Raw genomic sequence first — 15,047 nt, 5'->3', positions numbered from 1 at the left:
TGAACGAAACATCCAAATCTAATAATGACAAGCATAAAGACACAAAAATAAAATAAAACAAAATGACTCTAAATCACATGTGAACCTTTTTCTTGATTTGGTCATGTCTCCATAGTGAAATGTTACTTTAGAATATGCAACAATCAAAATCAAAGCAAACAAAAAATGAAGGGGATGTATATAATAGAAAGTAAAACAAAGAAAGTAAGAGAGAATATATCGTAAAATGGAGAATAGATAATACATTGATGTGAAGTTGGTTTAACAAAAAAGAGAGAAAGTAAGAAAGATGAAATTGTGAGAGTGAAAATAATGAGTGCAATTACTTAAAAGATTGTTTGGTGAGGGATAAAGGATTCCAAAAATATAAAGACAAAATAAACATCACAATTTTAGTCAACGTTGCATAATTTTAAAATATTATCCTTTCTTATTTATTATAAGATTCAAAATTTTAAATTGGTTTAATTCTTTCAAATTAACTCAATCCATTTTATAAGGTCAATCCTTTTTGTGATAATATATTAATAATATTATTAGTATAATTTATTAATAATATTATTTCTAGTAATAATATATAATATTTAATTTTTATTTATTAGTAAATACATACCTAATTGGTTTCAGTGAAAATGTATAAATTATGTTTTTTAATTTAATGTTAAAATAATAATTAGTTTAATAATACTTAGTTTAGCAATTAAGTATTATTGTTAGAATTGACCACTAAGAATTTAAATCTTTGACTTTTTGATAAAAAGCTATCATAATTTGAGTAATTAAAATTTTCATTTAAATCTTCTTGATAAAAAAAATGAAATGACTGTAATACACTAATACTTGAATACAGGAAATATATTTAAGAGAAAAGAAAAACTTTTTTATACATAAAAAAAAAAAAAAAACTTTTGGGATGAATTTGTGTTGGCCGGGTAGAGTCAATATAGTTATGATGATAATCATTGGAAACTTTAACCATAGTTTATAGTTGGTAGTTCCTACGACTTATTCAAATCATTTTGCCCATAACTTTATAATATATATATATATATATATATATATATATATATATATATTCTTACCTGATTTATTTGTTTTAGCTGGTGCCGTAAAATTACAATCATATAAATTTTGATTTATTTTCGATCAAGTTAATTAAATATGTAGTAAATATTAAAATAATAAATTTTATAATTTTTTTTATTTTAATAAAATTTATACTAATTGTTTAAAAACATTAAGATATTTTAATCAAAATATGATGTACGTGTATAATTTTTTTTTTTAAAAAACATTGATAAAAATTGAAAAACTCATGTATAATTTATATATGTAATAAAAATGAAAAATAAATATTAATATTTTAATAGTAATAAATATCTTAATAATTTTTTTAAAATTTTAGTTATTTAAAATAAATTTACCATGATTATATAAATAAAAAAACATATTTATCTATTATTGTTATAATAAAATATAATCTTAAATAATTTTTTGAAATATTTATTTCACATTTTTTGAAGTATGAATTTTTTGAGAGAGAAAAAAATATAGAAAGAAAAATAATAAATATAATTGATAATGTAATGTAAAAAAAATAAAATTAAAACACTACAATAAATATTATATATAACAATTCGTCAAACTACTACACTTGATGATACTACTATTAATAGTAGAAGAACTTGAATGTATAATTGACTATGATTTAATATACTAATAATGCACGAATATACACATGATAATATATACATGTAAAATTAAAATTTATCAACGGTTAAATCATAAACAATATATACATATCTATACTATACCACCTACACAAGGATAGTTCCAAAAGATCTTCATTGCCAATACCAGAAAAGGTCTTAAAGGGACACCAATTGAAAATTTATATATCTATTTTACTTTCATATTAATTACAATCACCATAATTTAATTACATAAAAATATGTAAGAATAAGTTAGAATTTAAAGAATCAACATAAATATCACAAAAATAAAACAACTATGTTATTGACATAAACAACTCAATTTTTTTATAACACAATGTCATCTTACAATCTTTCAATACAATACAATATATAGTTAACTTCAACATGTTACTTTTAAAAAAATATATTAAATTTTGAAACTTAGATTACAAGAGATAAAAATTTAAGAAAAATCTTCTAGAACACATTCATAAAAAAAAAAATAAATTGTGGCTCTCATTGAAAATAATTTCTAAAATTTTTTTCCTTCAAAATGATCATCCTAATTTATATATCAATATAATTTCCTTTTGTAGTCATAATTTTTAAATAAATTTTATCACAACAAAAGCCATAGATTTGATATTTTAATTATTCATTTTTTTATAGAACACAATTAACAAAATTATAAGAATTAATAAAAATAATTAATTAAAATGATAACATTGAATTTATCTTATATTTACATATTTTTATTTTAAAATTATCTTTAATATTATCTCTCAGAGACTGAAATCTTACTTAAGGAATTGATTAAAGTTCCAATATGTTAGGAAAGTTTTTTTTCCCCTCTATTTATTTATATAATCATTGCTAACATGAAGATTATCTATTCTGAATAGTTATTGAGTAAAAAATGACTTAGTGATAACTGATAATAATATATGTATCTACAATTGTCATTTAATTATAAATTATGATACATGCAAATTTTGTTAATTTTTATAATAATTATATTTTAAAATTCATATAAAAATATTTTTAATTAATCTAGAGTTTTAAAACTATTACGCTAACGATACAGTATTTTATTTTATTTTATTTTTATTTTTTGGTACATAATACATTTTTTATTAAATGGATGTTTAATAGAAATGATGAAAATTATTATTATTATTAAAATTTTAAAACCTTCATTTTCAAGAAGAAGAAAAAAAAGACAGCAAAAATATGATCACGTGTAAATAAACATTACTCTATAATCCTTAACCCTCACCATCCTTCTTTTGTGATCACGTGCAAATAAACATTACTTTCGTTTTTTTATTTTTTATTTTTATTTTTTTATATCAGTTATTTTAATTATTTTAAATCGGAATTAACGTTGTTTTTTTTTTCAATTTTAAAAAGTGAACAGTTTTACATCAATTGTTACGATTAAAGTAAAAACTGATTTTTATTATAAAAAAAACTGATTCACATGGTTTAACTTGTAAACAAAATTCAAATAGATGGTTATTCATTAGTAGAAAAAAAAATGTTAAACAAAACTTGAAAAACGAAAACTTTTACTTTAGGCAACTAATTTTTTTTATATTATATTATTAGTAGGAGTTTTTTTTTTAATATAAGATTCAAATTCAAAATTTTGAGATTTGAAAATTAATTATAACACTAATTAAATCAATAAATATTAATTTTAGACAAATAATCATGTTATCGTATTTTTTTATTATATTATTTATTTAATAATTAATATAAAATTTTTATGTAAATATTTTCTTTTACCATCACCAATGTTTAAGTTAATTACATCATATTTAATACTATCTTGTAGTGAATTTTATTTATGGATATTGATAGATTTAAAAATGACCTCTCATATACATAATTTAAGACCTTTTTTATATGCATGTATATAATCATTGTTGGTCTTTAAAAAAAAAGTATAATCATTGTTGACATAAAAATTAGTCATCCTGAACAGTTGTATCTCATGAAAAATGAATTATATATTTTTGTTTATAGACATTCTTCGTTCATGAATTGGAAATTAATTTCATGAAATATAAATATTTAAAAAATTATCATCTTTTAATAGATGCACATTCAAGAATTAGAGACTAATTTTTTAAAATATAAATATCTATTTGAAAATTTTTCATCCTTTAATAGATGTACTTCCATATACAAAACATGAAAATCTGGTCATATATTTTGAGAAATAATTATCTGTGACCAATCCTAGATTATAGTGGTCAAATGAATTATTACGAAAGTAAAAAAAAATATCATGGTTGAAAACCTCCCATTTCAAGAAAGAAGGTGCATGTACTGGGAAAAGAAAAAGAGAAAAAAAACTGAACTGAACACGTGTTAAATCATAAATAAGAATTACCCATTATAATTCTCAAACAATTCATTTTTACTTGCGCAAGACTTGGAAAAACCATCTCCTAGTACCGAAAGAAAGAAAGACTAACAGAATTTTAGCCGAAAAGAATGATTACCACTTTAGTTGCCAATGCCATATGGATAAATTCAAAAAATTATAACTCATTCAAAAATGATAGGTGATCAAAAATTCAAAAGCCAACCAGGATCCAACTCATACAAAATAAATGCCCTAAAACCCAATCAAACATAATAATAATAACTCCTTTCAGGTTGTTCTGATGGACCAAAACCCTTTAAAATAAAAATCAGTGCTATCCATGAAGGAATGGTGATTACCCTTGTGGCTAAAATTAAATCCAACTGAACGAACGAGTCATATGGTAAGATTTTTTTTTTTATTATTTTTTTTTCCATTCGGAAAATACAAAATAAATAAATAAATAAACATCTGATGATCATAATCCACATATCTTCGCGTCAACACCAACACCACGACTTCTTCTCCTGGATCACACGGCCACAAACACCAAATCAAAACCAACCGTTCGATCTCCATCAAACGGTTCACATCGAATATCACTGCCACTCGCTCCGTATATAATTACACACCAACACGGAAAATCGGAAACATCAAAAAGAACCAAACTCAAACCAGAAAACGCTTCATCGTAACCTGCGAACTCCACTCTCTTCCACTTCTACTTTCAGTTTCACCTTCTCCAGAGAATAACCCAAAATCAGTTAAAATAAAAAGAACCTTTTTTTTTTTTTCAACCGAGTTCTTGAGTTACTACCGTGTGCGCCACCGTGCGCAGCCTGCGATGTTGCCGGCGCCGCCGGGAGTAACAACCGTGGTGGTGAGAATCTCGCGCTACAGATCGTGCGGCGCACATTGAGCCACGTGGGACCCACCGATGGAACCAACCCAAGCCCAAACCCAAACCAAGCTCACCCGAACCCAATCCTCGCTGCTTCGGTGTTCCTCCCCGACCACGCGCTCTTCCATCCATAGCCTCTCTTCCGTCAACGAGGAAGACTTTTCCGACGAGTCATCGAGCAAGAGAAAGAGCAAACCGGTTAAAGCTAGAACCGCTTCGATCCGGTTCGGACCGGTTCTCGGTTTATTCAGCGCGTGCACGCTCTTTTCATACTTCTTCTATCTCGGGGCCCGAGCCGGGCCCACCTCCGAGAACGTGCTGGTGGTGCTGGTTTTTCTCGCGGTGGTTCTCTACTTCGCGAACCGGAACAAGGTGTTGATCCAGCGAACCGTTTCGGTTCTGAAGCATGCCTGGGATGGGAACTTGAAAAGGCTCGGTTTTTCTGCAAAGGGTAGTGAGAAGCCGGTTCAGTGGTTCATTGGGGATGCCACCGGTTCAGTGGTGAGGAGGGAGAACAAAAATAAGTATAAGAATAGGAATAAGAATAAGGGTAATGATGATGATGGTGAGGGGGTTAGGAGAGAGGGGGTGGAGTTTTATAGTAATGGGGATTTTTATGAGGGGGAGTTTCATGGAGGGAGGTGTAATGGGAGTGGGGTGTATCACTATTTTGTGAGTGGGAGGTATGAGGGGGATTGGGTTGATGGGAGGTATGATGGGTATGGGATAGAGAGTTGGGCTAGGGGGAGTAGGTATAAGGGGTGTTATAGGCAGGGTTTGAGGCATGGTTTTGGGGTTTATAAGTTTTACACTGGGGACTCTTATGCTGGGGAGTGGTGTAATGGCCAGAGTCATGGGTTGGGAGTGCAGTCTTGCTCTGATGGGAGTTGTTATGTTGGGGAGTTTAAGTATGGGGTCAAGCATGGACTTGGATGTTACCATTTCAGGTTGGTATTCTCAATGGTTCTTTCTTAATTCAATTGGAGAGTTTGGTTTTGTTCGAAATTTAAGGTGCGGTTGGTTTCTGTTTTTCAAAAATTGTTTTTTGGTTTTTGAAGTGAGACTAAACTTGGTTGTTCAGACAACTGGAGGGTGGTTCAAGGCACTAAGCAGAGAGTGCAGTTGAATGAGATGAAACAGATGAAGAAAATGAGAAAAATTTTCCCACTTGTGTCTTTTTTTTTTCATTTGTTTTGGAATCAAATTTTAGAACTACATAGATTTTGTATGAGAAAATTTTAAAATTTTCTTTTAACAAAATAGTTTTTAAAATTAAAGAATAAGAAAAGAATCAAAAACAGGTAAACTGTGTTAATTTTGCTATCTTGTTTGTTTTTCACTTTTCCCTTTTCTTTGTTGTAAATAGTCTTTTGGGTGTACAGTTTTAGAACCGTGATGCTACAGTGGAATTCGTTGGTTATTTTTTGATTGGTTTCTTGGCCGTGGTTTTCTGATTGTGTGGTTGACTATTTTCTTTCTCTTTAGAATTGTAAGCGAGGCTTTGTTGCTGTTGTTTTTCATCTTCCTGTCTGTTGTTTTGTCAATGAATTAAATTCTGTATTGAAATCTTCAAATTTGATTGTCCAAGTTGCTGAAATTTTCTGGTGTCTGCGATGTTTTTTAATGTTTGACAAGTTAAATGATTGATAAATTTTCAAGTCCTTGTTAATGTCTGTTGACAAGCTGCGGTATTAATGGTACTGCATACTTGTGTTGCGAAGTTTCTCTTCTGATAATAACTATTGTTTGTTATTACACGGAAAGCTATTGTGTGGAATACATATGTAACCTTGGTTACTTTTACCAAATAAACTAACTCGGTGTGTTACATTTTGCTTTAGGAATGGAGATAGATATGCTGGAGAGTACTTTGGAGACAAAATACACGGATTTGGGGTCTACCACTTTGCCAATGGCCACTGTTATGAAGGATCATGGCATGAAGGTCGAAGACAAGGTTATGGCGTGTATACTTTTAGAAACGGTGACAGAAAATGTGGTGAATGGGATGCTGGCAATCTCAAGCTCTCTCTACCACCGCTATATGATGCTATCCTTCGTGCAGTTCAGGTATTTGTCACTATCATTCACTTGTTTAGCCTTTACCTAAAAGGAGTAAAACCACTTTGCATTAGTCTTTGACTATAGTAAAAGTTTTGTAGACTTTGGGATTAAAGGGATTGATGCTTATAGTCTTATTACTAAAATGGGGGTTTACAACTGAATTAACATTTAATATTTCTAGTCAAAAGTTAAAAAGACTAATATCTGGAATTAGATTCATTTATTGGATAGTTATTTTCTAACAAATGTTTTTTTTAATACAAATATCATGATCTAAACTCTTGACCACATTTAATATAACATGTCATTGCTAGTTTGTTGTTTTCTATAATTATGATAGAAATGCTGGTGTTGTTCTCATAAATGTTTGTTCCTGTTTTGGGATTGAATTGCAGGCTGCTAGGAAAACTGCTGAAGATGCTATAAAGCTTCCCCGGAAGGATGAGCATGTGAACAAAGCAGTAATTGCTGCAAACAAAGCAGCCACTGCTGCTAGAGTTGCTGCAGTGAAAGCTGTCCAGAACCGAATGGGTGGAAAATTTTGCGATATTGATGTCTAAGAGATTAGGTGTTAGCTTATGTTTGGAATTGTAAATTTTTAATACTAATTTCAAGTATTTGGAAGATGCCACCCCGGTGAGCAAAAGCTCATTGGAGGTTGAAGAGTATGTTCTCATGATGTTTGTTTCACAACACAACTTGTATATAAACCCATGTATATCAATGAAAAATGATGATGCATTTTCTAAAGTAAAACCATGTTCTCGGTGAAAGGAAGAACGTGGTTGGGGAATCAAGGGGTGGAAAGCTTGCATTGTGAAAACCAAAGTGAAAAGCTTGCATGCTTCATCCCTCAAAATAAAGGCTATTAATTTAATGCTACCTACTCTCTTTTGGCCTCAAGAATGCTACTAGTATCTTGTATGAGATGTCATCCTAAATTTGGTTAGCACGAGGACTGGCTCCTCTTTTTGATGATCAGTCACTGCATCAGTGCTTTGGGTGAAGGAATCCATGCTAGGATAGTAGGATTGCAATAATTTTTTTCATTTAATTACTCATTTCGTGTTTATGCATGTACAATTACATTTTAGTCTTTAAATATACAACTTACTCGAATTAGTCCTTATACATGTACTTCTTTTAGCCTTTATGTTTATGTATATATATACATATATTCTTTTAGACTTTATAGTTTTAGATGACAGAGATTAAAATATCCTTATATATTTACTTTTTAACTTGTTTTAGTCTTTATATGTACCTTTAGATTCTATAATTTTAGATAACAGAAACTAAAATAAATTAAAAATTAAGTTTTGGGACTAAAATAAGTAATTTTTAAGTGATAGAACTAAAGTTTAAAAGATTATATACAAATATTAAATTATTAATCAATTCTTTAACCCACATAAATTATGATATTTATGGTCTGAGGGAAAAAAGATTGAAGATTCGTGCATAACTTTACATGAATAAATATTGGAGGATACATTAATAATTTGAGATCATGTGAAGAACGCTCTTGGTGTAAGCTTGGTTTGACCCTTGTGAGCAAAGAAGAGTTAAGGGTAGCTTCGCCCATACTTGCATAACACCCAAACTATTGACAGGAATAAACAGAGAGTGGATCTCAAATTTTGGCCAACAACTCCCAATAAAGGGTCAATGGCACCACCTATATACTAAAAATCCTGTCTGCTTGTTTTCATATAAATCGGTTGCATGTTTTTCTAAGATTTTATTATGAGATAAACCGTCATTACTTTGATTGAATACAAATCTCAAGAGATGGACAACATAAATATGTTGTGTGTGACTTCTGTACTGCACACGTGCCAGTCGATAATCTAACCAAAATTTGATGTTTTAATTTCTTTATTCACAGTGAAGAGGAAAATTACTTTTTTTATTTAAATTTATTGCATTAATTATAAGTAATATGGGATAAATTATTAAGATCTAAAAAATAATTAATATAAGTATTTTTAATTAATTCTATCATAAATTTAAGTTTTATTTTACACACACATTTTACTTTAAGTAATTATTATATTTAATATTAGTTATTCACTTTATTTTTTATTATAAGAAAAAAATTGATTTTATGTATATTAAAAAATTAATTATATACATTAAATTTTATTAATTTTATTTTTTTCTAAATTATTGTTATTATAAATGTCAAAATAAGAAATATAACTAAAAGGTCATTCATTATTGAGGGATATTTTAAAAAGAATATTATTAAATAAGATAAAAATACTTAAAATTTGTTTATATTTAAGAAAAATATATATTTTTTGCATATAATAGATAATAGACAAAATATACGTGAATACATAAAAAATATAATTAAAAATTAATGAAATTTAATTCTGATTAATTTTAAAAATAATAATTATCACTTACAATTAGGATCAAAGAAAAATCTAATTTCTTACTTATAATTAAAACTACAAGTAATATTTATTTATAATATTTTTTTTTTGTCGATCACTGAAAATATAATTATGTATTTGACAACTTTATAATTAGCAACATAAATTAGTAAATGTGAAATTATTTATATTTGTTTTAAAAAGGTTTAAATGAAGGTAAAATACGATCTATATATGTTTAGTAAAAAAAAAAAAAACTTTTTGAAATTTTTTTTATAGGATTATATATTGTCTATTTTATTTCTAGCATAAGTTGACATGAAAATATATAAAATATAATAGAAATTGAATTAAATATTTGGTCTTAGCTATTGAATTCAAATTATAAATATATAATTACTTAAATATTTTAAAAAAATATTATTCATAATAGTGTTATTTAATTTGAAAAGGATTATCTCTTAATGTAATTACTAGAATGGAAAATGTTTTCACATGGTCTATCCATGAACAAGGAAAACAATGGTATTATAGTTAAATATTTTTTAATTATTTATTTTATTTATTGTAAAATTACAGTTGACCCTTATGTTAAAAAAAATGTTCATGTTATAACCCTTTCTCCTTTTCAAGAAGTCTCTTTTTCTGATGCTCTTTTCTCCTCCTTATAGAGTAACAACACATTCATACAATTTACTACCAACCTCCACCCTCTCTCCCTTTCTTCACCTTCTCCTTCCTCTTCTATAACCAAACCAACTTTTGCATCAATTGCATCTTCTAGACCCTCCACCTCATCCACTAGACCCAAACTCACTCGAGATTAATGATGATATTGTTTTCATTGCTATTGTGAACTAACCTTAGTATTTAGGGAAGCACAATGGGAATAGACCCATAATCCAAATAGGGGTTAAGAAGAAAAGAATACATTAAGGCTTCTTGAAATTACTAAAGATAATTAGAAATAGCTAATCAACAATATGGTGAATAACAATGTAATAAAAATTTTAAATGAGTATTTAATTAACCAAATAATGGAAAGAATAAAAAATGCATAAAAATTTATACCAAATATTTATTCTCCAAATTGATTGTTTTATTCATTTTTACGAAATTCTTTTTTTCTTCTTTTTTTCACAAAAGGTTATAATGTACACAGATGTATACACTGCTGTCTGATTTCTTCTTCTAAAAGGTTAATCTTACATATCAATTGTTATAATTACAACTAATATTAATACAATTAGTATATAATGATTTATTATTATTATTATTAAAGTTAATGTAAGCTCAAATAAATTGATGAGTCACTTAACAATATTTATAAAAAAAATGATTTTAAATAATTTTAATTTGTTACTATATGCACCTTATATGACATACTTCTCAATAAAAACTGCATCTAATCAACTAACCATAACTCCATCCAATCAACTAACTTGTATCATTAATATTACTTACGATATGTAGCTATCTAGCATCAGTATCGTCAATATTTAAGATAATATTAAAAAAAAATTAACCCAAAACATCTTTTATATCACAACTACTAACTATCAAGCGAATTTTCTTTGAAAATGAAAGTAACTTTTTTATTTTTTCAGCTGAAGGCAACTTTGATTTTGTCCTTTGTGAACATCATCAATACTTTGGACTCTGTTTTTGGCAATTGTAATTAGCATCGTCATACCTCTATGTGTTAGCCGTTATTTTATGTTGACATTTTTCAATGTTTAATAAAATTTATTTTTACTATCAACATACAAACTTAATTATGACCGCATTAATAAAATTCATTTTTACCACCAACATACAGACATTTCATGAAGGACACTAATACAAATTTTCTTTGCTTTTACTTTTTAAATATCTGCTTGAGCAGAAAGCACATGATACAGAGGTGTGAGAAGTTTTATCATTTTATTGGAATAAAACGAAAATGAGATGGACTTTTTAACCATCAACAATCTGAGTTTCGTCCATTAATTAATTCTAAAAACCATTTGAATTCCTTTTTTTTCTTCTCATTAAGTACAATGTTATTGGGTTAATTTTCATTAAATTAAATATGTATTCTTTTAGGTTAGTTCATTTTTTGTATTTAATGCTGTTCTTGATTCAAATCTGTCATATAGTTTAAACTTTATTGTGCAACCACTCCACATGCATCTTAGAAAAAGTCCAACACATGTAAAAGGGAGTGTTCCTTAGGTTACTAGGATGGGGATACCAATACGCTAATAAAAAAGAACATAGCTATCTTTTGACTTGCACTTTTCATGTTTAGGATGGTTCCAATAATAACAAGATAGAGAAGACAGAGGGTAAAAATAAAACTCTGCGGATTAGTTACTTCACACTTCACATAACGAACCGTATCATGTGACACGACATTATAACGGTGCAAAACATCAATTTTAAATTAGTACTAGTATTTTTAGTTTAATTTATTTTTTAACCGATACTTAGATATTGATATTTTTTATCATGAAAATACAGATTATCTCTTTCACTATTTTTTTATTCACATGAATAACATATTTAATCTTTAAATTTATTTTGTTACCGATCATGAAAAAAATAATCTTTAATGATTTGACAATGAATAATGATCAGATTAAAAGAATTAATAAAACATCAAATTTTGCAAAACAAAAATTAAATTACCCAATGATACGAATTTAAAAATTAAATTAATATTTTGCTCTATTATTACAGTGAAATGGTCGCCAAAGTAGGGTTCAAATGCAGTAGGACACTGGTGCATTAATTAATAACTAGGATGTTGTGTCCTTGCTTTCTTTGGGTCAAAGTTTATCGAAGAATTCCCATAAATATATTTCTACTGAAAACAAAGCGGTTCTGTCATTGTTGCAGAAAACTAACACCAAACGAGGCAATCAGTGGAGGAATATTTAATTTACATGCATGCTTTTACCTACTAGCTTTGACGAACCCTTCAGAACTTCATCACCTATTAATAATAATATTGCACTGCATAATTTTAAATCTTTTGAATCTTTTCACAAATCTTCTTTATTAAATAAAAATTTGAATATATTTGTCTTTTAAAATTTAAATATACTTCATTTTTTTTACATATTGCTTATAAAAAATTAAGAGAACTAATAAAAATATATTATAAAAAAATAAAGATGAAAAGTTAAATTAATATATATAAATTTTAAGTTTGAATAATTGTCATTATAATTGTAATAAATAATCAAATGAACTTTTTTGTATTTTTTTCTTTGTATAACTATATACTACGTATTTTTTATTATTAAAAAGAATATAGTTATACAAAGCTTGTGTGGCTCCTGCATTTCTTACACATTAATTTCACTTGAACAGTTCCGGCTGGGTAAATGTTCCCTTCATCAATGCTTTCACTTTATCTTGAATTTTTTTAATTAAAAAAAATTATTGTATATATTTTTTGAGATTAGTTAAAATACTATCACAAGATTTAAAAAATATTTAAAATTTTCAAATAATCAAAATAAATAAATAAATTGTATTTCAAATGTTTAATTTAATGCTTCAAGAAAATGCATTAAAGAATTTCATATTTAATGCATTAAATATAATAAACATTTTCACATGTGATATAAAAAATGAATGGAACCTCCGGGAGTTTTAAATAAACTTACAATATTCTATATCTCACACTTAAAAGATTTATTTACTATCAATTAGTTGTTGGCCTTCGGTCTCTTGTTGAGTAAATTCTTTGAGTTTAAGTTTTATGAATGTAAAATTATGTTTTAAAAGAGAAATTTTATCAAAAGTACTTAATTATATTTTTTTGAGAAAAATTAATTATTGACAAAATTTATGAATATTTTAAACTAATAATATAATTATCTAAAAGATAAAACTTAAGTTTAAATTTCATTTGAAAGAATTTATGAAAAACTTATTTTTACTTATCTTATTCTATAAGTATTTATAAGAGTATTTGAACAAATTTATAAAATGTTATGAGTAGTTTATAAGATATTTAAAATTTATTTTGATAAATATAACTTATTACGAATCTATCTTAACTTTGAATTTTGTTAAGAAGCTAGATAGTTTTAATTTTTATCTTTTTTATTCCTTCACCAAAAATCAGTTTTATAGCTTTTTTTTTATTAGTCTCTAAATATTTTCATTTCTCCTTTCAAAAGTTTATGTTCCTCTTTATTTCTTCTCTTCTACTCCATTTTTTTTTCCTATCTCTTCACCCCAAAATCCACATTCCTCTATTATAAAGAATTCTCATAACCCTTTTTTCCGTCTAAATTACATGTCCGAAATAATTTTGTTGTTGATGTTTATACAAAATATTTTTTAATCATGATTTTATAAAATATATAGCATTATTTTATAATTTTTTTAAAATTATAATTCTTAATTTTTAATCATACTTATTTTTATAATTGATTTGTCATATTTTATTAATAATTTTATTTTTTATTAACTAAAATTAAGTGAATGCTAACTAATATTTTTTTAGAATATTATTGAGATGTATCATGTCATTTTAAAAATTATTTATTTACTTTTATAATTTTATTTTATTTCCAAATAAAATTTAATTTGTAAATATTAATACATATTATTAAAGTAAAATTCAAATTTTAATAAAAAAAATAACATCAACGATAGTATATTTAATTTTTGTATTTTTTTTGGAGACACCTCAAAGGGTGGGATAGCTTACCCCCAATATTTAACGCAGTTGTATACACAAGACAGGATTCGAATCCCTAACCTTGCTTAAGCGTGGATCGACCCCTACCGCTGAACCACCTTGGGGTTAGTATATTTAACTTTTATCTTTAACAAAAACACTTAAAATTTATTAAATCAAATATAATTCTTTTTATATATTATCATTTTGAAGACCAGATTGGTGCAATTTATTGCAAAAATATTGCAGATGATCTTAATGCTTCTTCACCTGTATCTCCCCACCAAATATTTGAATGGAAAGTGGATCAATAACATCTCTACATTATATTATAAAAATATTCTTATGGATTCTTGGGCCATAGTCTCATGTATTAATTATTTGCGAATGAAAAACATCAACGTCCATATGGCATGCTATGATTGCAGCAGGACACTCCACAATAAATATGAAAGATAACTTATCTTTGAATATGATAAAATTATAGGACCACAAAAATTTATAGAGAAATGGTACTTTTATCTGCTAAAATTTTTAACTTACAACTTTAATCTCTTTATTCTTAACTACACAATCTTCCTTTAAAAAAAAAATCTTAATTACACAATTAATTCATATATATCAAGAGTTTTATCTTATGTCACAGTGATTTTAAGAGTTTTTCTTAAAAATATTTTAGATTTTTAAAAAAAAATTATGTAATTCAATTTTTATTTATTATAATTATTTATGAATTAAATTTTAATATTTTAAAAATAAATTATTAATAAACAAAAATGATTTTATACTATAATATAAATATTTATCATAAATTTAAAATATAATTTATATATTTTAAATATTAATTTATAAAATTTTTAAATTAATTTATATTTAAATATAATATTTATTTATAATTTAGTTATATATAAAAAAATATTTGTATGTATTAAAATACTAGTTTTAATTTTAA

At 26.3% G+C, this 15,047-nt stretch overlaps 1 protein-coding gene and 1 long non-coding RNA gene across 2 annotated transcripts in view; both read left to right on the top strand.

The window, feature by feature from the left end:
* Positions 1-15,047, top strand: part of LOC145951830 (uncharacterized) — a 96,473-nt gene that overhangs the window by 1,914 nt on the left and 79,512 nt on the right. The gene's annotated exons all lie outside the window — the stretch shown is intronic.
* LOC109817948 (uncharacterized) lies at positions 4,702-8,162 on the top strand. Its single transcript, XM_020383302.3, has 3 exons — positions 4,702-5,916; positions 6,811-7,039; positions 7,429-8,162. Exons 1-3 carry the CDS (start codon positions 5,006-5,008, stop codon positions 7,591-7,593), a joined length of 1,305 nt encoding a protein of 434 aa, XP_020238891.1. The 5' UTR covers positions 4,702-5,005; the 3' UTR covers positions 7,594-8,162.

This window comes from Cajanus cajan, chromosome 9 (assembly GCF_000230855.2).
Source record: "Cajanus cajan strain Asha chromosome 9, NIPB_CcT2T_4, whole genome shotgun sequence".
Taxonomy (NCBI): Eukaryota; Viridiplantae; Streptophyta; class Magnoliopsida; order Fabales; family Fabaceae; genus Cajanus; species Cajanus cajan.
This window is presented reverse-complemented; position numbering and strand designations above follow the sequence as displayed.

What these genes read in the sequence shown, in the direction of transcription:
- LOC109817948 (XM_020383302.3), top strand. Translation starts at nt 5,006, where the DNA reads ATGGAACCAACCCAAGCCCAAACCCAAACCAAGCTCACCCGAACCCAA. An exon ending in CTTGGATGTTACCATTTCAG is followed by an intron (nt 5,917 to 6,810) that starts GTTGGTATTCTC and finishes ATTTTGCTTTAG; the next exon opens with GAATGGAGATAGATATGCTG. An exon ending in CTATCCTTCGTGCAGTTCAG is followed by an intron (nt 7,040 to 7,428) that starts GTATTTGTCACT and finishes ATTGAATTGCAG; the next exon opens with GCTGCTAGGAAAACTGCTGA.